This window comes from Macaca mulatta, chromosome 9 (genome assembly GCF_049350105.2).
Source record: "Macaca mulatta isolate MMU2019108-1 chromosome 9, T2T-MMU8v2.0, whole genome shotgun sequence".
Taxonomy (NCBI): Eukaryota; Metazoa; Chordata; class Mammalia; order Primates; family Cercopithecidae; genus Macaca; species Macaca mulatta.
The window spans coordinates 128,427,322-128,453,851 of NC_133414.1; the positions used below are offsets into that span (position 1 = coordinate 128,427,322).

Sequence of the window (26,530 nt, forward strand, 5' to 3'; positions counted from 1 at the left end):
TATCTATTTCCTGCAACTTATCTTTTAAGGTTGGTTATGGATTGACTTATGTTCCCCAAAGGAAATGTTGAAGTCCTAACTTGAACAGTCCCTGTACATCCAAACATGACCGTATTTGGAAATAGGTTCATTTTCAGATATAATTAGTTAACATGAGGTCATGCTGGATTAGTGCAGGCCCTTTATCCAATGTGACTGGCGTCCTTATAAAGAGAGGAGAAGAGAGAAAGAGACAGAGACATACAGGGAGAATTCCAAATGACAACAGACGCTAAGATTGGAGTGACTGTCTATAAGCCAAAGAATGCTAGGGTTGACCAGCAAGCACCGGAAGCTGGGAAGAGGCAAGGAATATTCTCCTTAAGAGCACCCACTGAGAACCAACCGAGCTGACACCTTGATTTTAGACTTTCAGTCTCCAGAGCTGTAAGAGAATAAATTTCTGTTCTAAAACACTCAGTTGTGGTACTTTGTTATAGCAGCCTCAGGAAACAAATATAAATATTAGGAAACAAATATAATATTTTGCATATGAATTGCATTTTTTGCTTTATGTATTAGATATACGGTTGGTGGAATAAGCATTTATAACAAGGCATAACCTAGTTTCAATTATTTTTCCTTAAATCACATCTTATTTTAATTCATTACGAATATACCGCATTACTAATCCAAATTCTAGAAGTCTGAAATTTCTTTAGAAAAAATATTAATTTGTTGGTAATAGGCATTTTTTTGAAAATGTATCTACCTTGAAACAAAACACAGCTACTTAAATTGTCTTATTTTCTCCTGCCTCTAGTTTTTAGAGGCAGTAAAGGGAGGTGGTTAAGGCCTTTGCTTTAAGAGACCATCAGGATTCAAGTTCTCATTCTGCTGCTTCCTAGCTACTATATGTGACCTTAGAGAAGTTACTTGGCTATGTCTCCTCAGTCTCCAAAATAATAAAAGCATTAATCTCTTATGGTTGTTGGGTCAATTAAAAGAATTAATACACATCAAAGTCTCAGATGGTTATTGTCTCATAGCAAGGGCTATAGCCTGAATGTTTGTGTCACCCCCACACCAAACTCATATGCTGAAATCCCAACTCTTAAGGTGATGGTATTCAGGGGTGAGGCTTTTGGAAGGTGATTAGGTTGTGAGGGCAGGGACCTCATGATTAGGATTGGTGTCCTTATAAAAGGGATAGCAAAATGCTAGCTAGCTCCTCCCACCATGTGAAGACACAGTAAAACCCTTTCTATGGACAAGGAAATGGGCCCTCCCCAGACACTGAATTCATTGGCACCTTGATCTTGGACTTCATAGCCCCCTGAACTATAAGTAATACATTTCCATTGTTTTTAAGCTGTTTAGTTTATGGCATTTTGTTATAGCATCCTGAATGGACTTTTCCAGTGAGCTATTCAACACATGCTACATGTTAGTCTCTTTTTTAAAAATTATACTGTAAGTTCTGGGATACATGTGCAGAAAATGCAGGTTTGTTACATAGGTATACATGTGCCATGGTGGTTTGCTGCACCCATCAACCCATTAGTCTCTTTCCTTTTAGTGCTTCTAACTTCCTGCCATGAATAGACTGCATAAAACAACTCTGACCCATCACTTACCTGATCACAAACATTAAGTAGTCCTCCAACACATATATAAACATGTTAAACATCATCCAACTGTTGACCCCATCCAACATTCTGCTATTTTTCTCCATTACTTTATATTTGTTGAAGTACCACCCTCCTTTAAAACTCAGCTCATATTTTATATCCTACTGATAGTCTTCCTAGATCACCCACGTCAGACTTCTTCTCACTCCATCCCCTATATTCCCAAAGCACAAGGGTGATGCTCTTTTTTTTTTTTTTTTTTTTTTTTTTTTTTTTTTTTTTTTTGAGACGGAGTCTCGCTCTGCCGCCCAGGCTGGAGTGCAGTGGCCGCATCTCAGCTCACTGCAAGCTCCGCCTCCTGGGTCTACGCCATTCTCCTGCCTCAGCCTCCCGAGTAGCTGGGACTACAGGCGCCCGCCACCTCACCCGGCTAGTTTTTTGTATTTTTTTAGTAGAGACGGGGTTTCACCGTATTAGCCAGGCTGGTCTCGATCTCCTGACCTTGTGATCCGCCCGTCTCGGCCTCCCAAAGTGCTGGGATTACAGGCTTGAGCCACCGCGCCCGGCCAAGGGTGATGCTCTTAAACACAGCATGCCTTGGCTTTATTTGTGCATACTGTGTCTCTTAAACACAGCATGCCTTGGAGTTATTTGTGTGCACTATGTCCCATTTGGTAGACTATCACCTCCAGGAGAGTAGGGTCTGTATCTTTTCAACTTTGTATCCCCCATAGTACCCAGCAGAGAATTTTACACTTAGTAGATCCTCAATAAATGGTTGTTAAACTTGGTTGAACACACATAATTTTTTTTTCTTTGTGGCAGATGCCCTAAGACAAAACATAAAATAAATGAATTACTTTTCTTATTTCCATTGCAATATATATGCCCTGGGCTAGTGTGTATTTGCAAGCCTGGTTTAGAACTTAGGGAAGTCATCAATCTAAGAAAGGAGAGGAAATACATTTTAAATCACAAGAGCAGTATAGTCTTATATAAGGCCTTCTAGCAAAGCAATTATCAATGGCTCAATAACCCAGGTGCTAGTGTTATTATGAACAAAAGTCTAAAGGTGAGAAACAATGAGTGATATCAGCTTTTATATTCCATAGGTATGCAATTCAATGAAACATGTACAGATGGAAGCTGTAGATCTGAGAATCATATCTGTGTATTATAATGCAAATAATTGGCCTTCCTTCTAAAGAACATCTGTTGAAACATCTGAAAGCAGTTGTTTATACGGCTGCCAAAACGCTAAAAAATATAATAATTCTCCAGTGAGGTTAGAAATATCCGGGGGAAGAAAAATACTTTTTTATGTAGCTCTGTTTTATTAAATCTTGTTGTTTTTTCTCTAATATGGCACATAGGAGATGCTCAATAATATATGTTGAATGAATAGCAGAAACTCATTAAACAGTTGTTAAATGAATCATCTCTTTTTTTTAGACTTATAAGGCACATTTTCAGAAAACTGTATGCCCAAGTTTTACCACATTGTATACCATTTTTATTTGGCATAAATTTAAGTAATGCTACTCTTGCCCCGAACATTATAAAATGTAATGAGCATGGATATCTATAAGAAAAACTATCTTAACACTACAGAAAATGTATAAATAAACCTAGATACATAATGACAGTATTTTTAATTATCTTAATATGTCACTTTTATTATTATAGGACACTTAAACTTTGCGTTGTGAGCTCATATAAATCCTATTTGCTTCAACAAACAAAATAAAATGTAAAATTCCTGGTAACATGTATGATTATGATACCTCTAAGAAGAGTGTAGCTTTGGATTTAAAAGCACCAGAATATTCTGGTATGCCAAGATGACTGCAGAAGATGAAGAAGCCATTTCTCCCCATACCCGCTTTCTTGAATTTCCAGCAGCTCTTTCTTTCATACTCCTGTGTAAGTGAGGCAACTGAACTCCCCAAAGACCGGCCCAAATTTTACTCTGCCAAGTTTCAGCACAGAAAGAGCATGTTAAATAATACATGTGAATTTGAGTGTAACTAATAAAATTAGAATGTTAAATAGAAGCATGCTTTTGAAAACCAGCCTCCTTGTGAGGACGTTCCTTGTGCAAGTCCATGGGAAATAATTCTGAAGGGAGTGATATTAATTAGTAATATAATTTATCTTCTGGAAGCCCTTTCTTTTGATGGCCGCTGTGATACAGTTTATAAGCCTCTAAACAAGTGCTCAAAGAAAATGGTTCAAACCACAATTTAAGCTTTGTTTTCACCCTTGAACAGATAAACAGTAAAATTTATTTTGGTACATCTAAATTTTACACATGCCTCTCTATGATGGAGGATTATGAAGTTATAAAAATATATTTATGAAGAGTTTTTAATGAAATGGTAAAATGTCTGGGATGTAATAAGAGGAAAAAAGAGCAGAATCCCAAATTAAATTCGTGGCTTCTGATTCCAGATTTCTTGGTTTCAGTTCTCACTGCCATATATGAGGTACGCAACTATGGCAATATGCTTAATTGTTCTGTGCCTCAGTTTCCTCAACTATGCTATGAAGGTGACAGCAAAAGTCATCTCAAAAGGAGTGTTCAAAATAGTGCCTAGCAAATAATCAATAACAAATTATTATTATTATTACTGATTCACAATAATTTCAAGTTTATAAAGGAAAAATGAAGAGTGAGGAGGGTTACCTGGAAGGGAATTGGTAAAATGCTAATATGTACTTCTAAATGACATGATTATGGGCAGTTCTTTTCTTCTTTGTTACTTTTCAGTATTTATTGTTTTAAAATAAAGTCAAAGAATTAAGTTTTATGCATCAACGGCTTGATGGAAATTAAGGCAGAAATTTGAAATAGGTTAAAATGTATAACTGATTAGACTGCAGCATTAATGAAATATTAATCAAGCCTATTGTGATGTGACAGAATTAACATTTACCTTATTTCACTTAATTTTAAATACATTCTAACAAGTTACTTTTTAAAGTTCAACCAATGTCAATTTTACATTCAGAAATAAAGTCAAATGTTTATTTTATTTAATTTTAAAAACATTCTAATAACAAATTACTTTTAAAAGTTCAACCAATGCCAATTTTACATTCAGAAATAAAGTCAAATGTTTATTATAATGTCAATATTTCAACCTACTAAAACTAAAAATATTTTAATTTTTGATTTAAAAAATCCCACGCAAAAGTCCCAAAGGTGCCTTTCATGTTTAAGCTTTAATTAGCAACCACTTTGGTCTCTGACACATATTGCGCAGATATTGAAGCGTTAATATTACTGCAGCTTGATTACAAAAGGCAATGATTAATTTTAAAGCAGACAAAAAAGATATGCCCTGATTACAAAGGAATGATTAAGGCGGAATGTCAGACATTGCACATTTATAGCAGTCTTTGCCATCGTCAAAGGATAAGACTTTGTAAAAGTTTATATTTAGAATCACAGTTACTTTGTACTTTATAATATTCAGTGTTTGCGCCTTGGCTACTGGGCATCCCAACTCCAATTGGGCCTAAGACCTTTGGGGCTCACATGCCCAGGGCAAACCTGCCCACCACAGGATGGTCCCAATGAGCCGCCGTAGTTTAAGTTCTCACAGGTAAGACCCGGCCTGAAGCACTGCCTCTAGCCGTAGGGAAGGTTTTGGCCCTGGGTTTTCTTGGCACGTACCATTTTGTTGAAAGACAGAGCACCCTGAGGACATTATCCCTAAAATGAGAGCGGACTCGGATTGAAAGGCTAACTACAGAAATGGCTGCTGCCCAGACGCCCTCAAAAGCCAAGGCCTTGGCCGCCATTTTTATTTGCCGCCAAAGCAAAAAACAAACCCACGGAGGGACAGAGGCCTGGGTCAGGGGTTCCGCCTGGGAAAAAGGCAGACCTTGAAACTGCCCTCTTAGGGCGTGAAGGAGAAAAGCCGGGTTTGTAAACTGTAACGGGAATCAAAGGCTGAGGGCAGGAAGGGGCAGCCGCGGCCAGCGTTCCTAGACTCTCAGACCCCTCAGACCTCTCAGACCCCGTCCGGCGTCGGCCTCCATCTTCTCGCTGGGCTGGCGACAGAGAGTTAGAGACAGGTCTAGCTGGGAATAGTTCTAGAAGAAGCCATCTTCTTTATTCTGCTTTCCAGGATCCTCAGGGTTGGTTATAAAATATTTAAGGGCGAGAAAAGGATCGCAGGAGCCAGGCCTTGAGATGAGTTTGGAGTCCCTGTTTCAGCACATCATCTTCACCGAGCATCAGGCGGAGGAGAGTCGCCGTTTAATGCGAGAAGGTCGGGGTATTTCTGTACTTTGCATGGGGCTTTTGTCTTCTGGTGCTGGGTGCTTGGAGGAGAAGGAAATCCCGAAGGCAGTGGTCAGAGCCGTTAGGGGAGCTTGCTTGCCATGCTGAGGGAAAGACAGCTGAAAGGTGGTTTGTCAGACGCCACCAAAATGGGGACTTTAGAAAGATTGATGTGTTTAAAGATTTAATTTTTATTACAGTGAGGTCGGAAATAACCAGATGTCGTGAAAAAATAAAGAAAGCAACGGAGGAGCTGAATGAAGAGAAAATCAAGCTGGAATCTAAGGTATGGAAATGTAGAGCATACAAACTATCACTTGAAAAAGCCTGCCTTAACTTGACTTTTGGGGGATATTTCACTGTTTAACCAGTTGTCCTTCAAGTAGGAAGCACATTACTCTGTGCTGGCTGTTTTGGTTCCATGGTGCCTGGTGATGTTTAGAGTTCTGAATCCAGTGACACCTTCAGTTCTAATATGAATTTGCCCTAAATAAACTAAGGTAATGAAGAATTAATTGTCCATTTTGTGGGATGGTTAAGGTTTTAAAAGAGCACAATGTCATTAGAAAAATCAGTATTGTACTTATTTAATAAGTAGTTGGTGCAGTATATACATTTTGAATGATAAATAATTTGTGTGCTATGTTGATAGGACAATTGTATGTAAATTTCAAACAAGCCCCTGCCTTTCGTTTTAAAATTCTCTACCACATTTTAGACATGCTTTGCGTCCAAAGTATACCTTTTCCATTAGCGTTTCTTTTTCCTGCAGCGTTTGTAATGTTCTGTTATTGTAAAAAGAAGCAGGAGAGTCTAATGGCTTCTTGAAGGATGGGTAGAATTTTGAAGAGGCAAACAGAAGGAAGTAGCAGGAGAAAAGCATTCCAGACAGAGGGAGGAGGCAAATATGTGCAACGCATATTGGGAAAGGAATCTAGTCAAAGCCAAGGGCTGATATCTGGGAATAGCAGGAAACCATTGCAAGTTTCTGATCAGGGAGCAGTAAAAGTGGGTTTAGGTAGCCTAGCATGGTGGCACATGCTTCCAGTTCCAGTTACTCAGGAGGCTAAGGTGAGAAGACAGTTGTTCAGTTTAATGCCAGCCTGGGCAACATAGCCAGACCCTGTCTTTAAAAAAAAAAAAAAAAAAAAAGGTAGCTTTAGGAGGATCTTTCTGAGCTCTGATTGGGAAGATGGGAAGAGACAATTAGAAAGCTAAGAACGTTATTTAAGTGTGCCACAGTGAAGGCCTCGCTATGAGTGGGGACAGAGTTATTCAAAAATATTTATTAAGTACCCAATGATGGACTAAACAAACACTATGTAATATGAAGTCTGTTTGCTTCAAATATGTCTATTTTAACTTATCACTGTGAGGAATTTTCAGTTTTTGGGACTGAAACAGAGAACATTTCTCCATCCGGCAAATTTCAGCTCTTCTTTCGAGGTGTTGCTAAAACATCACCAATAAAGCCTTCCCATAGACATCTTGGTAAAATTTTAAAATTAAACAATGATACATACTTGATTTGTGTTTGTATACCCCACTATTTTGTGAGCAACGTATCTGGAATTTTTTCCTTATCCATCTTTTATTCCCACTGCCTGTTATCTAACAGTATATAGTATACAGCAGTGTGTCGAATGAATTAATGAGTACTAATAGTTTGATAGATAATAAGGAGAGTCTTTTGAAATAGGATTTGTAACTTGTTCAGTGAGATCCTACCTGTTTTGCCTGTGAATAGCAGGTAAACTAGCTGCTACCAGCAATGCTGAAAGCTGGTGGTATGGGCAAAACACTAAGAATGTTATGGTGCAATTTTCTTTTTCTTGAAAAAGAATTAAGATACTTTCAGGATTGGTACCTAGAAGCTAATAGAAGTAATGGGCAAAATGGGCAAAACACTTACTGTATGCAGGGGCACTGTTCTAAATGCTTCTCCTGTTAACTCCTTTAATCCTAACGGCAATCTTGTGATGAGACCCCATCATTATCCCCTTTTTATGAGTGAGGAAACTGAGAGGTAAATGACTTGTCCACGATATATAATTCAGAAACAAACTACCATAATGAAAGTAACAATAACAGCATATTTTATTAAAGTAGATTTCTTAAGCTCATTTTAAACATTTTTCTTCGTGATATTCATGTATAATAATATATCTGAAGTTTTGTATCTTGTTTAGGTTAATATTTTAAAATGTTGCTTGTACAAGTTTTTGTACAAAATGCACTTTTCCTGGATTGGTGAGGATATTGACCTGATATAACATATTTTTTAATGTTACTCTGTAGTATTTTCTTTGTTAGCAAAGTTTTGTCTGCAAATGGAAATATAATTCGTTGATATATACACATACATTAAAAAATGTTGATTCAGTTGTTTTTGATAGAAAGAAGACAGAGAAAAGGCCTACCATTGTTTAGAAACATTTGTTGAACTTACTAATTAATATAGTTTCATAAGCATGCATTGCTTTTTAACCAGCTCATATATGTGGGTAATAATACATTTGTATCTTACTAATAAAATTAACATATGAGGGTTACTGTTCATACAATACTGATTTATAATTGAAATAGTTTGATTTATATTATAGTCAAGATGGTATGTATATGTGCATAAAGATTTTAAAAGTGGAATCACAATTATAATGCAAATGACTAATGGGAAGAACTGAAGAACTAATCCTAAATTGATTCTTTTATTCTGAGTTAATTATATGTCTGCCAATAACAATGAAAATATATTTACTTGAATATTTGACTTGGCATTTATTGATCCATTTATCAAACAGTAGCAGCACAAGGAGAAGCTATTAATAGAACATAATTTGAATAGAGTAGTGCTTGTGCTATTGTACAGTGATACATTCAGAAAATTTGGGGGGCATTTATTTTGGATGTTGCTTCTGGTCAATAAATGCATTTTGGAAGTACAGTATTCATTTTTTTTCTTTTATGTAAAACCTGGATAGCATGTAATTAGAACTTGAATGATAGCATTTGCCTTGCAGGGCTCAATGAGTCTTTTAAAATATATGGTTGCAAAAATCTCAGGTTATATAGTATGAGTACTTTATGAATTGGACAGCTACACTATGCCTGGTTAGGTTTGGTAATATGAAAACAAAAAAATGAGAACATGCCCTGGATTTGCATTTGTGCTTACCAATACACATAAAACTTCTGATAGTTAAGGAGAAGTTGTATAGTATTGATGACAGGGCAAACCAAAATTAAGGACTCACAGAACATTGGTAGTTTCTTTTAAACGTCTAAAAGAGGTTCTTCTATTTTTAAAAATGGCATATAGTTAAAATTTTGACATTTAGTTTGTATAAACATATTACATAAAACTCAATATAATGCCATATTCCCTTAACAGGTAGTAAATGGAGAAAAATCTGAGGTTATTTTGTGAATATTTTGTTTACTTTTTCTGTTTCCAATTTTCACTTGTGTAAACACCATAACAATAATAAAAAAAATTTCATGAAATTTTAAAGGAAAATTGTATTGAAATAAAAAAGTAACTTAAGCTGGCCCCATTTACTTCTACTTCTTAACCTCAATATGTATGTGTTCTTTTTTTTTTTAATTGGTAAAAGTTAGGAAACCTCCAGAACAGCAGGCAAAGTCATATCCTTTAGTACCGTATTACCTAGAGAAAGAACAAAATCACAGATTATTATCATTTATAATATTGAAATGGAGTTTTGTAATTGAAGTACTTTTTTCTTTCTTTAAACTTAATAAAAAAATTTAGATCCTACCTAAATTTAATTTTATTGTCGGCAGTTACTCATTCAACAGACATTCATTGAGCAACTGCTAAATCACAGTATGAATACTTGGCAAATAAATTATATAACATCTGTCTTCCTGAATTACAGGATTAACATCAAGCAACTTCAACTATATAAACCTAACTGTAAACTCAAAATTTTTGATGTTTTCATTTAAAGAAAAAACTTGTTTCCATTTTCTCTATGAAATTCTATAGAGAAAGCCTTATCACGTTTGTCATGAGTAATTATCCAAAACTTGGAAATAGGCAAAAGAGGTCACTGAGTGTCCTTTGACTATTGTATTAGGCATTGTCCAGTAGCTCACCTGCCTCAGGACAGTCAGGTTTATAGGGGTGTGAACCTTAGTACTGGGCTGTTTATTTCTTGAATATGCCAATTATTCTTTGACCCCAAGGCCTTTGCACTAGCTGTTTCGTCTGCTTGAAATGCTGATTCCCTTAGCTGTTATTCTGTCATGCACACTCGCTTCATTTAGATCTCTCCCAGTAGAATCATGTGGAACTTTTAGTGCTAACATTAGGACAGCCCCATGCAAATCTTGATGGTTGGTTAGCCTAAGTCTCTGCTCAGTTGTCATCTTAGAGTATTATTCTTAAAGTGTGATCTCTGAGTTTAAAGGGGTCCCCAAGACACTTTCAGGGAGTTTGTAAGGTCAAGCTATTTTTATGATAATACTATACAAAGGTACCATTTGCCATTTTCACTGTGCTAATGCACACATTGACAGTGCAAAAACAGTGGTGAGTAAAACTGCTAGCGCCTTAACACAAATCGAGGCAGTGGCACCAAACAGTACTAGTAGTCATTGTATTCTTCACTGCCGTACACCCTCAGTAAGAAAACAAAACCCGCTAGTTTTACTTAATGCTTTGATTGAATTGTCAAAGATATTTTATTGAAACTGATCATTGAGTATATTCATTTTCAATATTGTGTACGATTACATGGGAAGTATACCTAAAGTACTTTTATATTCCAAAGTGCTACGATTGTCTCAAGGGAGAGCATGTGTGCAGTTGTTCGAGATGCAGTATGAGCTAGCTATTCTTTTTCTGAAACATCATTTTTACTTAAATAATTGACAGTCAAGTTGTAGTTATTTAGATTTGGGTGTTTGGCAAAAATTTTCTCAAAAATAAATGAAGTAAGCCTAAAATGTCAAGGCAAACATCTGACATTGTTCTTATTATTTTGCCAATGATAATATGCAAGCTTTCAAACAAAAATTAGAATTTTGGAGGATTCATATCTATCTGTCACCATAAGCTTGGCAGCTTCCTGGTACTTAAAGATTTTTCTGGTGACTTGGTTAGTGATATTAATGAATATGAATGTTACTTTTGAAACAGTATGTTTCAAAATGTTTCAGAATGTTACTTTTGAAAGCATATTATGAAATATATCAACATTTGGAGGATCTGCATAATTCAGGGAAGCAGTAAGTAATGCATAGTTACCAAACTGTGCATAGAGAAAAGGTAGACTCAAAGTGCAATCTAGACCAATGGATTTTATTATAACATAGAATGAAAAGTTCATTGAAATGGTTTCAGATTCCACATTGCAACTAACCTTTAAGGAGCCGCCACATGGTGAATTTTGATATAGTATCAAAGAAGAATATGCACAATCATTTCCAACTACGTATCTGTGCACTCCCTATTCTGCAATTGAAAAACATACTACAAAAGATTGAGTAGAAGTAGATATGAGAGTCCAGCTATCTTCTTTTTTAATTTTTAATTTGTTTTTATTTATTTATTTTTAAGAGACAGAGTGTCACTCTGTCACCCAGATTGGAGCTCCACGGCACAGTAACAGTTCACTGCAACCTCAAACTCCTGGTCTCAAGTGATCCTTCTGCTTCAGCCTCCTGAGTAGCTGGGACTACAGGCCTCTGTCACCCTACCTCGCTAATTAAAAAAAAATTATTTTCTAGAGACAGGGTCTTGCTATTTTGCCCAGTCTTGTCTTGAACTCTTGGCCTCAAGTGATCCTCCCACTTCGGTCTCTCAAAGTTCTGAAATTACAGGCGTGAACCACCAAACCTGGTCCCAGCTGTCTTCTATTAAGCCAGATGTTAATGAGATTTGTAAAAAATCTACGTGCAACTCCTTTTTCTAATTTGCTTTTGTTTTGGAAAGTCATTTTTAAATACAAATGTGGTATTTAAAATGCAATAGGATTATTGTTATTCTTAAATTAATGTTTAAAAATTTTTCAATTTTAATTTTGATACAGAAAATATTTCTAGATATAATTCATGAAAACAAACAAAAAGAAATTCTCAATAATGTTTTAGACTATGAAGAGGTCAAAAGACCAAAAATTTGAGTCCCCCTCTCTGTAGAGGCCCTTCTCTGACCTTCCTATGTAAAATAGCATTACCATCTCTCCCTATCTCTATGCTGTGTAATACGTACCACCTCTTGGCATGTTTTATATTGATCTACTTATTATTTGTCTCCCTCCAGTGGAATGTAAGCTCCACAAGGGATAGAAATTAATCTATTTTGTTCACTGCTGTTATTCCCAGTATCTAGAACAGTGCCTGAATAATAGTAGGTATTAAACAGACATTTAGTGAATGAATAAATTAATTTAAAATTTTTCTCATAGAATTCTATTTTCAAAGGGCCGGGCGTGGTGGCTCAAGCCTGTAATCCCAGCACTTTGGGAGGCCGAGACGGGCGGATCACGAGGTCGGGAGATTGAGACCATCCTGGCTAACATGGTGAAACCCCGTCTCTACTAAAAAATACAAAAAACTAGCCGGGTGAGGTGGCGGGCGCCTGTAGTCCCAGCTACACGGGAGGCTGAGGCAGGAGAATGGCGTAAACCCGGGAGGCGGAGCTTGCAGTGAGCTGAGATCCGGCCACTGCACTCCAGCCTGGGCGGCAGAGCGAGACTCCGTCTCAGAAAAAAAAAAAAAAAAAAAAAAAAAAAAAAAAAAAAAAAAAAAAAAAACAAACAAACAAAAAAAAATAATTCTATTTTCTGTTTTCCTCTGCCTTGAATTCTACTTGTTTGATTTGATGCCTTTCTTACATGGTGGTAGATTTTCTTATTAACTTTAAGAATTTATTGATTTTATTTTATTGAACCTATCTTTAGAAGAACTTATCTTTCGTGGCTGTTCGACCTATTCCTTTGATAGAAAAGATGTCCTTAAGAAGCAGTTTCACCCCTGCTGCCATGGCCTCGCAAGTTTTCCCTGTTAAGGACCAGTTTTTATGTTAAATTCTGAGCTCAGGATTTCTGCACTGTATGGATAAGAGATTTTGAATCTTACACCCATCCACAGATTAGGCTCAGGGTTCAGATTCACAGGATGTGAGTCCTTTTCCACTCACGGCTCAATGGGATATAGCTCACTTATACGCTGCATCTCTAGGGCAATAGGTGGAGTTTTGCTATCCATCTTTCGTAACTGGCATAGGTATTTCTCAATTCCTGACAGTACAGTGAGTCCAGCCCTGGCTCTCTTTGCCTGTGATTTTTGTTCTTATGTGGGCATTTAAAGCCTAATCCCTAATGCCTGTATCCTTTCTGAAAGATGCTCCTGTGGGCTTGAATTTTAACACACCATCCTTACCCTGAGCTGTCTCTTTGTTTCTTGCATGAAGATTTCCCTCTCTTCCTTTTTGTTTAGCTATGTAAATAATATTTTAAATGTAGTTAGATTTTATCTGGCATTTCTCTGTGTTTGGGGTAAAAAGTAAGTCCTTTCTACTTTCACTTTTACTGCCATATTAACCATAATTCTGCACTATAAAATTCTTCAATGCCTCACATTGTCATTCTTGAGTTCTTATTTTTTTTGTGTGTTTTGATGAGTCTATGTAATTGTTTAAGTAATTTTGTAGGAGGAATTTGTGAATAATATATCTTCTAAGGTATTAATATCTGAAATTTCTGTTATCCTCACACTTGCATGAAAACTTGTCTATACAGAATTACTGAGTCAAACCTTTTTTTTTGCAACATTTTGTGGATCTAGCACTATCATATTCTGAAATTTGTTAATGCAGAAGTATTGAAGTCAACCTCGTTTTTAAAAATCCTTTTTTAAGGTAACCTGTTAGGTTTCGTTTTCTTCCCTGATTGCTTTTATGATTTTAAACAATCTGTAATTCCAAATTTGATACAGACATATCTATTTTTTTTTTTTTGGAACAAGGGTGAGCCTTCCATTTTAACCTCAGCTATTATTTCATAGATTTGTTTTCCTTTTTTTTTTTTTTTTTTTTCTGAGACGGAGTCTTGCTCTGGCACCCAGGCTGGAGTGCAGTGGCGCCATCTTGGCTCACTGCAAGTTCTGCCTCCCAGGTTCACACCATTCTCCTGCCTCAGCCTCCCGAGTAGCTGGGACTACAGGCACCCACCACCATGCCCAGCTAATACTTTTGTATTTTTAGTAGAGATGGGGTTTCACTGTGTTAGCCAGGATGGTCTCGATCTCCTGACTTTGTGATCTGCCCACCTCGGCCTCCCAAAGTGCTGGGATTACAGGCATGAGCCACCGTGCCCGGCCACATAGAGTTTGTTTTCAATATACCCATTTCTTATAATTTAGAAGGTCTTTTTTCTCTTTTCTCTGAGTTGAGTCCTCCGAAGTCTGGGAAAACTTTGTATACTTTACATCCCTGATTCTATCTTTTGCAGTATTAGTTTAGTTATTTAATGCTCTCTGCAAATTTAAATCATGTGTTGTCTTCTCTTTTTTTAACACTTTAATTTTCTGCCTTTTAAAAAGTCTCAGCTTGTTTTGTTTTATCTTTTTCTGCTATGTCCTTCCTTGCTCTTGTTTACTAGTGGACATGTCTTTGTTTGCATCCTCTTAAGAACAGTAAGTAATTGATTACAATTTTTTTTTCATCCTGTACTCTTCACTGTAATCTTTTGGATAATTCTCTTTATCTCTTCTATTAACAGTGTTTTTCATAGGGTTCATGTTGTTATTCTGTGAGATTTGTTCAGACCTGCAATTTGCCCGTAAATGCAATGTATAAATTGTTTTTCGTCCTGTTTTCATTTTCTTGAATACTGGAAGAATCAACTACTTTCTTAGAGCTAAAGCTGATTGACAAGCTGATGTGAGTACCCCCAGCCCAATTTCTAGTGTTGTTGTAGTATAGCTTTACTTGACTGAGATATGATTATTTCTTGCACATGTGCCAGGTTTTCTTATTTGTTGAGGAAGATGTATGGTTTAAAGAATGTGCGACATTGTATAGTTCTTCCATTAAAAGAAGTGCATGAATAAACATGTTCTACCTCAGCATCCCTTTGTTTTATATCCTAAAATGTGTGGTGATAGGTAAGGTAAGGTACTGCCACCTGACTTGCCAAATACACAGAAGTTATGTTACTTTAAAGTTGCTCCCCAGGAAGAGTCTTTCAGATTAAAAAGTATTACAAAATGTTCTTGACCGGTCAGTATTTGTGCTTTGCTCATCTTTCCCTAATCAGATTACTCTTTCACTGAGATGGGCAGCTTTGGAGGAATAGGAGTTTTATTTGAGGAAAAGAGGAATAATAATTTTTGCAGTTTAGGGGTTATTTTGAAAAGAGTTGACTTTGGACTTTGGAACAAGAGGTGAGTTCTGAAAAGGTGAGTGGAAAGGATCAAAGGCAACTGGCGACTTAACAGTTGTGCCTGTGAGCTCATGCTGATAGGAAGACTTTCTCATGTAGGCTTTGCTGCATATATGGTCTCATGGATTGTTACTGCCTGAATTAATATTTCAAGATAAGTTGAAAGGCTGTATACCTCACTTCCCTTTGTTCAGATGAGTTCCATGATTTCAAATATAGTCTAATTTCTTCTGGTTAAAAATTCCTCCCAAAAGAGACAGAGGAAGGAAAGGGAGAGATGTGACCACCACAGTGAGCAAATGGATCAGATTATTACTCTAAAATATTCCTTTCATTCTGAGGTCCTGCTTCTCCCCATCTTTACTGAGATTTCTTGCTTATGTTCCTACTGGAAGAGTGGGTTTTATTCCTGCAAAATTCTGAGACCTTCTACCATTGTATTTGGTAAACATGCAGTAGATTACTTTTCAAAATTAAAATAGTTTTATTGTTTTAACTCTTTATAAAAGTAGTGTTTATTTATTGCAAATTATTCCAAAAATAGAAATTGGCAAAAAGCAGAGTGAAAATCACCTATAATTCCACCACACAGTTAACATTTTCATAGGCTTTCTTTCAAAATTGTTTAAATGCATTTATATTTTTCTTAAATAATTTGCTTTTTTCTATTTACTGTAACCTAGACATTTGAGCAAATATATATATATATAAGCAATTTTAATTGCTGCATAGTATTCCATTATATGGTATACTATATTTAACTAATTTCCTAGTGATAAGTATTTACTATTGTATTAATAAATTACTATTTCTTTCTGTCATCATTGCAGTGATAATTGTATACGTACATCTTTGTGCATTTATCCTAGCTTTTTAGGGTGAAGCCTTAGAAATCAAATTGCTCTGTCAATGGGTCTGTAATTTTTAAGGCTTTGATTATTTTTAAATTGTCCTCCAGAAAAGTTGTTCCAGTGTTATTCTCACAGTTTTACTACTCATACACTAGAAATTAATGTTTTATAAATATAAAAATGACATCTTTTTAGTTTTAATTTGAATTTTTTAACTTAGTATTTTTAATTTGTATGTATATTTACCTATTTCTATCCTGTTCTAGTCTTTTCTGGTTGGCATCTAGCTTTTTATTACAGATATTCTTTCTTTATCATTTGTTGCAAACTTTATTATTTGTATCTTGGCTTTTTATGACATGATTTCTAGTAAAAGTTTAGAGTTTTGTGTTGCTAGAATTTTTAATGTTTTAGTTTCTGAATCCATTCTAGGCTTGGGAAAGCCTGTCCCATTCCAAGATTTTAAACAGTATCTTTTTCTAATACTTTTATAGTGGTTTTCTTTTTTTAAATATTTTAAAGAAAAATGTTGTCACCTGAGTAAATGTCACATGTTCCCCACTGATCAGACATACACTGTCTTTATGATACAATGGTATGCATGTGCATGTGTATGTCTATACTTGTATCTGTGTTATATATTCTATACTACTTTATTAATCTATTTGTTTTGGCACCAGTGTATTATTGGCTTAAATATATTAGCTTTAAAATATCTTTGACTCTCTGGAAGGGTAATTTCTTTTTCAGAATTTTCCTGATTCTTTTCGTGGTTTATATTTCTGGATAAATTTGAAAATCATTTTGTTAAGTTAAAAAAGAACCAAAATCATTGGAATTTTCATTAAGATTGCACTAATTTCATGTTGTAATTTATGAAGAATTGATGTCTTTATAAGTCTGAGTCACATTTAAGAATATAACATATTTTTCTGTTTATTCCAATTTTCTTTTATGTTCCTCAGTAGAAGTTTTTCATACAGGTCTCGGATATTTCTTATTTGTGTATTTTGTCTTGGTTTTGCTGTCACGAATGGGATATTTTCCATGCTTTTTTCTGTTTGTTGTTGGTAACTAGAATAGATTTTGGTATTTATTTTGTTAATAGCTTCTTTACTAAACCCTTTTTTTATTTCTTTACAGTTTATCTATATATTTTCTTGGATTAATATATAATAATGGGGCCAGGTGTGGTGGCTAACGCCTGTAATCCCAGCACCTTGAGAAGCCTAGGTGGGTGGATCACCTGAGGTCTGGAGTTCGAGACCAGCCTGGCCAACATGGTGAAACCCTGTCTCTACTAAAAATAGAAAAATCAGCCAGGCATGGTGGTGTGCCCCTGTAATCCCAGCTACCCTGGAGGCTGAGGCAGGAGAATTGCTTGAATCCATGAGGTAGAGGTTGCAGTGAGCCAAGATCATGCCACTGCACTCCAGCCTGGGTGACAGAATAAGACTCCATTTCAACAACAACAAAAATATTTATTTGTATATAATATTTAATATGTATAAATATATGTATTATAGTTTATATTATATATAATAGTATGTGGTATATATTATATGTGATATTATATATATTATATATGGTACATATGTAATAATAATAAGGCCACTGTGGCTGGAATGGGGCAAGTGAGGAGGTGACAGGAGAGGTGGCTGGAGGGGGAGTGAGGAGGTGAAAATCAGGTAAAGCCTTATAAGCCATTGTCAAGCGGTTATTTCCTTCCTTACTAACTATATTAGGATTACTATGTCATAGTAAGTTATTCTTTAAGCATTGCCTCTGTGATTTGGAAAAGTATAAAGAGAGATCTTTTTTATAAAAACCTTAATGTCTGCTATCAATACAATATTCATTAATGTACCTTAGTATTTAGAATGTCTTTTATCATATAGTCATAATAATGATATATTTTTCCCAATTGTTGTGATTTTAGGAATGTGAAATTTTCTACATAACTCTTAGTTTTTTAAAATGTAAAGTTGCCTATTATGCTATGGGGCAGAGTATTTAATCAGCAAAATGTCAGTTCCTCAAGGCTGAGGTTATTTTTAACAACAACAACCACAACAAAGAGGACCTATGTACTTTGCTAGCTTGGACCCTAACATTAATTTTAAATCCTCAGTCATTTTCAATTTTTAAGTTCTCCTGGCAGAAAAATACCTAAAGGCACCCAGGCAGCAAGAGTAGTGAAAAGTCACAAATCATGGCTTTGCTGGAAACTGACCTAGTTGACCAGATAAGTCAGCTCACTGGGAAAACTATAAGTGCCATTAAAAAATTAAATATCCCAAGAGGAATAAAACAAGGAAAGGAAAAACAGTCTTTATTGCTGAGAGAAGCAGAATTAACCAGGGAGTTGGCACTACTGTAAATTAGAATTTCCCAAAACAGTAATATTTTCTGACAAAGCTTGGCTATTTGATTCCAGATTCTAGAATATAACTTTTTTTTTTTTTTTTTCTCTTTTTAGACAGTTTCACTCACATTGCCCAGGCTGGAGTGCAATGGCACAATCTTGGCTCATTGCAACCTCTGCCTCCTGAGTTCAAGAGATTCTCCTGCCTCAGCCTCCTGAGTAGCTGGGATTACGGGTGCCCCCACCGACCTGGCTGATTTGTAGAGGGAGGTTTCACCATGTTGGCCAGGCTGGTCTCAAAACTCCTGACCAGGTGATCCGCCCGTCTCAGCCTCCCAAAGTGCTGGGATTAGAGGTGTGAGCCACCGCACCCGGCCTGTCACTTTAAGGCTATACGCAAATATATTTTTTCATTTCTAGTAGGAGATCAGATAGAAATGAAAAAGAGAAAATTTTATCACTGTCATTAGGAACTTCCCACCCTTTTCGTTATATTGTCTGTATTCTTTTGGGATCTTAGTGGATAACTTAGGACACAGAAGCAATGGATTTTTAAGTTTTTATTTACTATAAAATAAATGGTTCAAGCTACATAGACATAAAATATGCCTTAGTTCAAACCTGACTCAGATATGTTTAGAAATATTTTTATATCACACTCTAACATTTTATGTATTATCTCCCCAACTCTGATCTCCACCCATTACCTTTATAACAAAAAAGAGGTAAGAGGATTTTCTGATGATTATTTATTCATCTTTTGATCCTATCAATACATTCAGGGTTATATTTGGAATATTTACTTAAATTTTACATATCAGTAGATTTAGTTTTCAAACACAGGAACATAAAAAATAAATCAGTTGGGACAACAATAAGAACAAAAAGAACCATCTGAAACATTCTACGAATAGGAGACTATGAAAAGCTCTTTTATTTCTGAAGAGTTAGTAACTTAACAAGGAGGAACTGGGCAGATTCAAGTTTTTTTTTTTTTGTTTTCTTAGTTCCACTAAAATATAAAGGCAATGTATTAACAATATAGGCCTTATCTAGCTTCTGCAACCTTGATCTATTGATGTCCTTAACAATGTGAAGCAGTATATTATAGGCCTCTATTCTTGTCCTTCCTGACTTTAACTTTCCCAAACTCCTGCCGCTTTCTCCATCATTCTACTTCTCATACTTACCAAGACTTTTTGTATTAACATTTTTTAACCATAGATCCTATGTAAATTTGAAGATTAATGTACCATAATCTTTCTGTAATTATTGACTCTCTGGGCCTCTTTAGATCTGGATTAAAAGAGGCAAATATGGAAGTAAATGATAAAGACGGAAGGTAAGACAAAAAGGGAATGAAGAGGAGATAAACTAATACTAAAAATAAAAACAAGCAGAGAACTTAAAATGGATGATTTATATAAAATTTTAGGGAAGAGGAAAATTATGGATATGCCCTTTTTATAAATCTTTAGAACAGCTGTCTACTTTTTAGCTTTTGGTATATAGATTTCATTTTTTAGGTAATGGTAAAATATTCTGGTTAAGTGCCAATATGTCACCTAGCTCTTCTTAATATTGGTTATTCTCCCTTTTAAGAAAGAAGATATGGGCTCAGTGGTAATTTAAGCTCTTAATCATTGATAGCTGAAACATAGCACCTTAATTTCTGAGTCCTTAACATAAGGCTTTTCTGAATTTGAATAATAGATTTGCTTAAGTCTGATTTAGAAATTTGTTAGTTTAATAAGTAATATTTTCCTAGTTTTTGAGTTCTAGGTTTGGCATAGGTCTTTTACAACAGACCAGTGGTATACATGGACTTACAATTCATGAATTGTGTTTCTAAAGGGCATCATACTTGAAATACCTTAGTAGATTAAACCCGCGTTTATCCAGCTCATTATTTGGTCTTTAAAGCATTTTTTGTGGACATCCCTGGGCAATGTCCACAACAGTAACTCAGAGTTAGGTATATACTGCGAACACCCTTCTCAGTAAGCTCGGGTGGATCTAGGATTTGGTAATTTCCTTAAATGTTTATTAAACTTACATATTTTCAACTCATTATCACACCTTGAAGTCCCTTTTTAGCTCTAGAATTACCTTTTCATTACTTTGAAATAGTTCTGACATTTCCATGTTAACATCATGATTTAGAAGAAAGAAAGGCAGAAGACCTGGATTTTAATCCTAGATTTGCCTCTAATTAGTTATACAGCCTTTGTTAAGGTGTTTAACTTCTCTGGACCTCATTTTATTCTCATTTACTTAATAAGTATTAAATAGTCACAAAATATATTTTATTCTAAATAAATGTGGTGGATTTCAAGATCATACTGTAGTTTACCCTTGTTATAAATTTCTACATTATTTTATAGATTTGGACATATGTTTTCTAATTTCTGTCTTCTGAGACAGAAAATACTAACCACCCTATTATTCCTTCCCCTAATCTTTAAAATATGATCTCAGTTCCTTTGATTATGTGAATTGTACCTCTCTAATCTTTCTCTGTTGATGCCTTTCTTAAAATCGGGTTAATGAAAACAGTACCAAGTACTGAAGACATGGGCAGATGGGCTACGATCTTACATAAATGTAAGATCATATTTTCTGTTTTATTTCAGCTACTTTTTAAATGTCAATATTTCTAGGACGTTTTAGCCATAATATTTCAAACTGTCTCTTAAGCCAACCCTTTTGCCTCTGGACTAGACTATTTCTAAGCTCTTTACTATTCAATATCTTCTGGGACAGAGATTTCACAACCTGTCTCTCACCTTGAGGAAGTTCTTATAACTACCATAAATCTTGCTTTCTGCAATTTAAGTTGAATTTATATCCTTTTTCTTTTCTCTATAGAGATGGGAACAGACCCAAACTGGAAATGATGCTTTCTTATGAGGGCTAGCACTGAACATAGTAGAAAAATTACAGTATTTCCAGTCCAGCATCATTTTTAGTTTTTATATATTAAAGCTTCCTGACTTCGTTTCAATATTCATCTCTCAGGAGATGTTACTTTTTAAGGTCCAAATGAAATAACAGTTGCATGTCTAACATTAATGTTTATTATACCCTTTGCTACTTAGAACCAAATGAAGTATTAAAATAAAAAATGAGTTCTCAAAACCCATTTGATATAACTATAATAATGGGACTGGGTTTTTGCCTCTGCTTTCTAGATTTTATCTTATTATTTTATTAGTCATATTATGTACATGATTTATTCATTCATATATTCCTTATAATCTGTGAAAATAGAAACTTGTTATTTAAAAACAAACAGTCTTAAAGCAGATTTCAATGTGTGTATTGAAAAAGTTTTAGTACCTAAGCTAGGAATTTTTCTAGGTATTGAGAGGAAAAAGAAAGCACATTCTCTGCCCTTGAGGAGCCTATAGTCTTATTGCAGGAAGAGATTATAAAATTGTAACTATAAAGTACTTACAAAATAATACAAGATAGTATGTATAAAATAAGATGTTTGATGCTGATTTTATTTTGCATTTTAAAGATTAATACAGAATATATTTTATACTAGACAAATCTGTTACCTAAGGCACTCTAAAATGTCTAATTAATTGTTTTATTCTGATTTCTATTTTTGTACTTCGAAGGTTCAACAGTTTTTTGAAAAATCCTTCCTCTTACAGCTTTTGAAAACTCATGAAAATGCCTTAGAAAAACAGTACAGTGAAATTACAAACCACAGGAATATGCTTCTTCAAACCTTTGTAAGTTTCCAGCCACCTAGAAAAATCTATTACACTAATTATGTAAAAAAGTTTTCAAATATACTTAAGTATGCTTTTAGAAAATTATCCATGTGCATATTAGCAGGTAGTCCTGCTCAGATACAGGAAAGTATTAAGTGCTATTTAAAACCAGTTGGTAGAGTAATACAGTTTGAAAGAAGTGTATGGGCAGGGATGTAATATAGCAATTATTTGCAGTTGTAATAAGCACAAAAGAAACAGTGGAACTGATTTGAATTGCTCAAGCATTGAGACTTTGGATAAAATCCTTTTGAAAGGCAGAAAGTTTCACACTTTAGGCATATTTATGGATGTGGCTAAAAGGATGGATATTGTTAATATTTTTTTATTAACTCAGAGCCAACAGCCTGAGCAATAGTTTTGAATGACAGTGCCAATTTAGAAATATGACTTGTGATTAATTGACATTTTAAAGAAAATACATTTAAAGATATTAAAAATACATATCTGAAGTCAGAACCAACACTTGGTGGTTTGAAATGACATGGCCACTTTGAAAATGTGGCTTAAAATTGATTGACATAGCTTAGAAAAATATGGTGATGTTTAGATTCTAGCATTGTCAAAGAGTTTAGGTTTTTGCATTGTCCACAGTTTTTGAAAATTCTTATTTCTCCGCCATGTTGATACTTCATAAAATGTAAACTATTATTTAAAACTGATTTTGAAGTGAATATATAATTTTGCCTTCATCATCCACATTTTAAAAGGTTTTCTTGGCTATCCTTATTTGTTTGTTTGTTTTCCTGTAAGGCAGTAATTCCTTTAAGTGTAGATTTTAAATTTTCAGTTTGGCCATTTAATTACTTTATTCTCCAGTTTTATGTTATAATTATAAAATGTAATATTCTGAATTTTAATATACAAATAACAGATATAATGAAGAGTGGTAGGATATCTACCTCAATAAATCTCCCCAAACTTTAAGGTTAAATCTTTCATCTGAAGATAGTTGTTACTATATAATAGCTTCAGTTTTTTATTAATATTACTATGAGAAAAAAACATTTTTGCCATAATACCAGGAAGTATAATTATATACTTTCATTGTTAATAATTCCAAAAGATTATATTTTAAATAATTCAGGAAAAATATTATTACAACTAACACCTATATTTGATCTTTTATTTATGTTTTTCAGGAGGCTATAAAGAAACAAATGATAGAGGAGGAAGACAAATTTTTTAAGGAAATTACAGACTTTAATAATGAGTATGAACTAACAAAGAAAAGAGAGCTTTTGATGAAAGAAAATATCAAGATTGAAATATCTGACTTAGAAAACCAAGCAAACACTTTGAAAAGTGGTATGAATAAATATTATCACCTCATTTGTCTTGCATTAATGAGAATAATTTATTTTGAATGAATGAATTTTCCAAAAATTTAACTTTTTCATGAGCAAATTGGGTTACTGCATAGCGATTCTTTTACTTTAATTGATCTAATGAAGAATGTATCTTCTATTGTGAGCAGTTTCAAATGATTTAGAAGTAAATGTGACATGAGCATTTGGTCATTCATTTAATAAATATCTATTATGTGATAGGCACTGTTCTAGGTCTTGAAGATATAAAAGTAAACAGTGGAGGAAGAAAATATGTAAGCAGACATTTACAGCACATTGTGATGGAAGCTACAGTAGGGGTTAGGATTGGCGCCATAATCCTCCAACAATCCAGTATAAGCTAGGAAATAAGTTTACACAGTGGAGTGCAGAGAGTTTTATTTCAGGAACACTAGTGGTAAGGTTTGGGTCTGTGTCCCCAAGCAAATGTCATGTCAAATTGTAATCCTTAATGTTGGAGGTTGGGCCTGGTGGGAGGTGATTGACTCATGGGGACAGATTTCCCCTTTGGTGCTATTCTCATAAGATTGAGTGAGTTATCATGAGATTTGGTTCTTTGGAAGCATGTAGCACCTCCTGCCTCTCTGTGTTCTTCCTACTCTGGCCATGTAAGATGTTCTTGCTTTCCCACCGCCTTCCACCATGATTTTAAGTTTTCTGAGGCCTCCCCAGCCATGCTTCCTCTGTAGCTTGCAGAACCATAAGCTAAGTAAATCTTTCTACTTTTTTTTTTTTATTTTTATTTTTTTTATGAATTACCCAGTCTCAGGTAGTTCTTTATAGTAGTGCAAGAATGGACTAATATAACATACAACTAGTATGTGGGTTATTGCAGTCTTTGATGAGATCCTGAATAAAAGCAGTTGCCAAATAGGGAAAGTCAAGGATAAATCAGTTTTCAAACCTCAGAGATTCTATTATAGCGTTAGTTTAACGTCTAGTATTTCCTCATCTAAACTAGGTTCAATTGCACATGAGGCTCCTTGGATGTAGTTCTTTATGTAACTCCTTGAGAACATGTCCTCTTGATCTGAAGACCTTAGCCAAAGAAACAGTTGCCCTTCACATTCCCAATATACTATGGTGAGATAGGCATAGGATAATCACTAGCAATACTTCTGTTCAGAAAGCGGAAAAACTGGAGTCATTGTTACATAGCAATTCTGAAATTGAGCCAAGCAAGTACTGGACATTCTTTGATTAGGACTCAGTCATCCTCCCACCTGGGAATGATTCCCCATTACTCTTGGTACCACTCTTTGTGCTCCTATTTCCCTTCTCTTGTCATTCCTTTTTTTTTTTTTAATATACATATTAAATATATATATATAAAAGATAGCTTGTGTTTTTATATATATATTAAATATATATATAAAAGATAGCTTGTGTTTGCAATTGTCCTTCTCTGCCTACTTCCATTCTGTAAAAGTTGGGTATCATTCTTTTTTTTACTGCCTCTGTCCATTTCAGTCCAAGCTCACTGTGTTTATGTAAATACGGTTCTCTTAAAAACTTTGTGGGTCTCACATGAATCCTACTGAGGCTCATTTCATTAGGGAAAAGCCACAACTACAAATCTCTTTGAGATAAGCCCTTTTATACTTTGGCCTTCTGCTAAAACTACTGAGACAATATTCTTAAACTTCTTGGCCCTATATGGCTCTGTAGTTTGACTGAATGGCCCTATAGTTTGACTGAATGGTTCTCTGAGGCATCACTTGGATTTTTCTGAGGTCTTAGGAAAGGTTTTTTAATTTACATGCTAGATTTAGTCTTTATGATTTCTTAAGAATATTGGATTTTTTCTTTACCCTCAAGACATTTCTTAGTCGTGAGAATGAAGGCAGGGAGGGCATCTTGTAGAAAAGCTACCAAAGTTGTTTATTTTAATTCCAAAACAACCATTAAGGAAATAATCCAAAAACAAATAGCTAAAAGGACAATATAGAAATTAGAAAGACAGCCTAAAATATACATTTAATCTGAAAGACAGTGGGAAAGGGAAAGAGAGGAACAAAAACAAAGAGAACAGACAGAAAACTAATAATAAAATGATACAGTTGAATCCATTTACAATAGTGCATCACTTTAATAATGGGGATATGTTCTGAGAAATGCATTCTTAGTCACTATCATCGTGTTAACATCATAGATTGTACTTATACAAACCTGGATGGGATGACCTATTACACACCTGGGCTATATGGTATAGCATATTGCTCCTAGGCTATAAGCCTGTACACAATGTTACTTATACTGAAGACTGTAGGCAGTTGGAACACAATGGCAAGTATTTGTCTACCTAAACATATATAAGTCTAGAAAAGGTACAGCAAAAATGCAGTATAAATGATTTTTTAAATCTCTGTAGGGCACCTTTATAGGGTGTTTACCATGAATGGAGCTTGTAGAACTGGAAGTTGCTCTGGGCGAGCCAGTGAGTGAATGGTGTGTGAATGTAGAGGCTTAGAACATTACTGTACACTACTGTAAACTTTATAAACACTGTGTATTTAGGCTACACTAAATTTGTAGAAAGAATTTTTCTTCAAAAGTAAATTAACTTCAGCTTACTGTAACTTTTTTACTTTACAAACCTTTTATTATTTTTGACTCTTCTAATAACACTTAGTTTAAAACACATATTGTATGAATATACAAAAAATTTTTTCTTTATATCCTATTCTATAACTTTCTTCTATCTTAGAAATTATTTTTTTACTTAAAATTAAAAAAAAAAAAAAACCTGAAACACAAACATGCACATTAAGCCCTACACAGAGTCAGGATCATCAATATCACTGTCTTCCACCTCTACATCTTGTCCCACTGGAAGGTCTTCAGGGACATGGAACTGTTATCTCCT

General features: G+C 34.8%; 1 protein-coding gene across 3 annotated transcripts in view; it reads left to right on the forward strand.

Moving 5' to 3' along the window:
- The first annotated feature begins 5,267 nt into the window (after nucleotides 1-5,267).
- CCDC172 (coiled-coil domain containing 172) overlaps nucleotides 5,268-26,530 on the forward strand; it is a 56,396-nt gene continuing 35,133 nt past the window's right edge. Inside the window, exons 1-5 of one of the 3 annotated variants that reach the window (XM_015148163.3) lie at nucleotides 5,268-5,540; nucleotides 5,747-5,890; nucleotides 6,102-6,187; nucleotides 22,157-22,273; nucleotides 23,458-23,623. In XM_015148163.3, coding sequence (XP_015003649.1) covers nucleotides 5,812-5,890; nucleotides 6,102-6,187; nucleotides 22,157-22,273; nucleotides 23,458-23,623 — 448 coding nt within the window. In that variant the 5' untranslated portion in view covers nucleotides 5,268-5,540; nucleotides 5,747-5,811. Of the gene's footprint in view, nucleotides 5,541-5,746; nucleotides 5,891-6,101; nucleotides 6,188-22,156; nucleotides 22,274-23,457; nucleotides 23,624-26,530 lie in introns of those variants that run through there. The other 2 variants (XM_028853350.2, NM_001193986.2) reach the window with 2 other exon arrangements.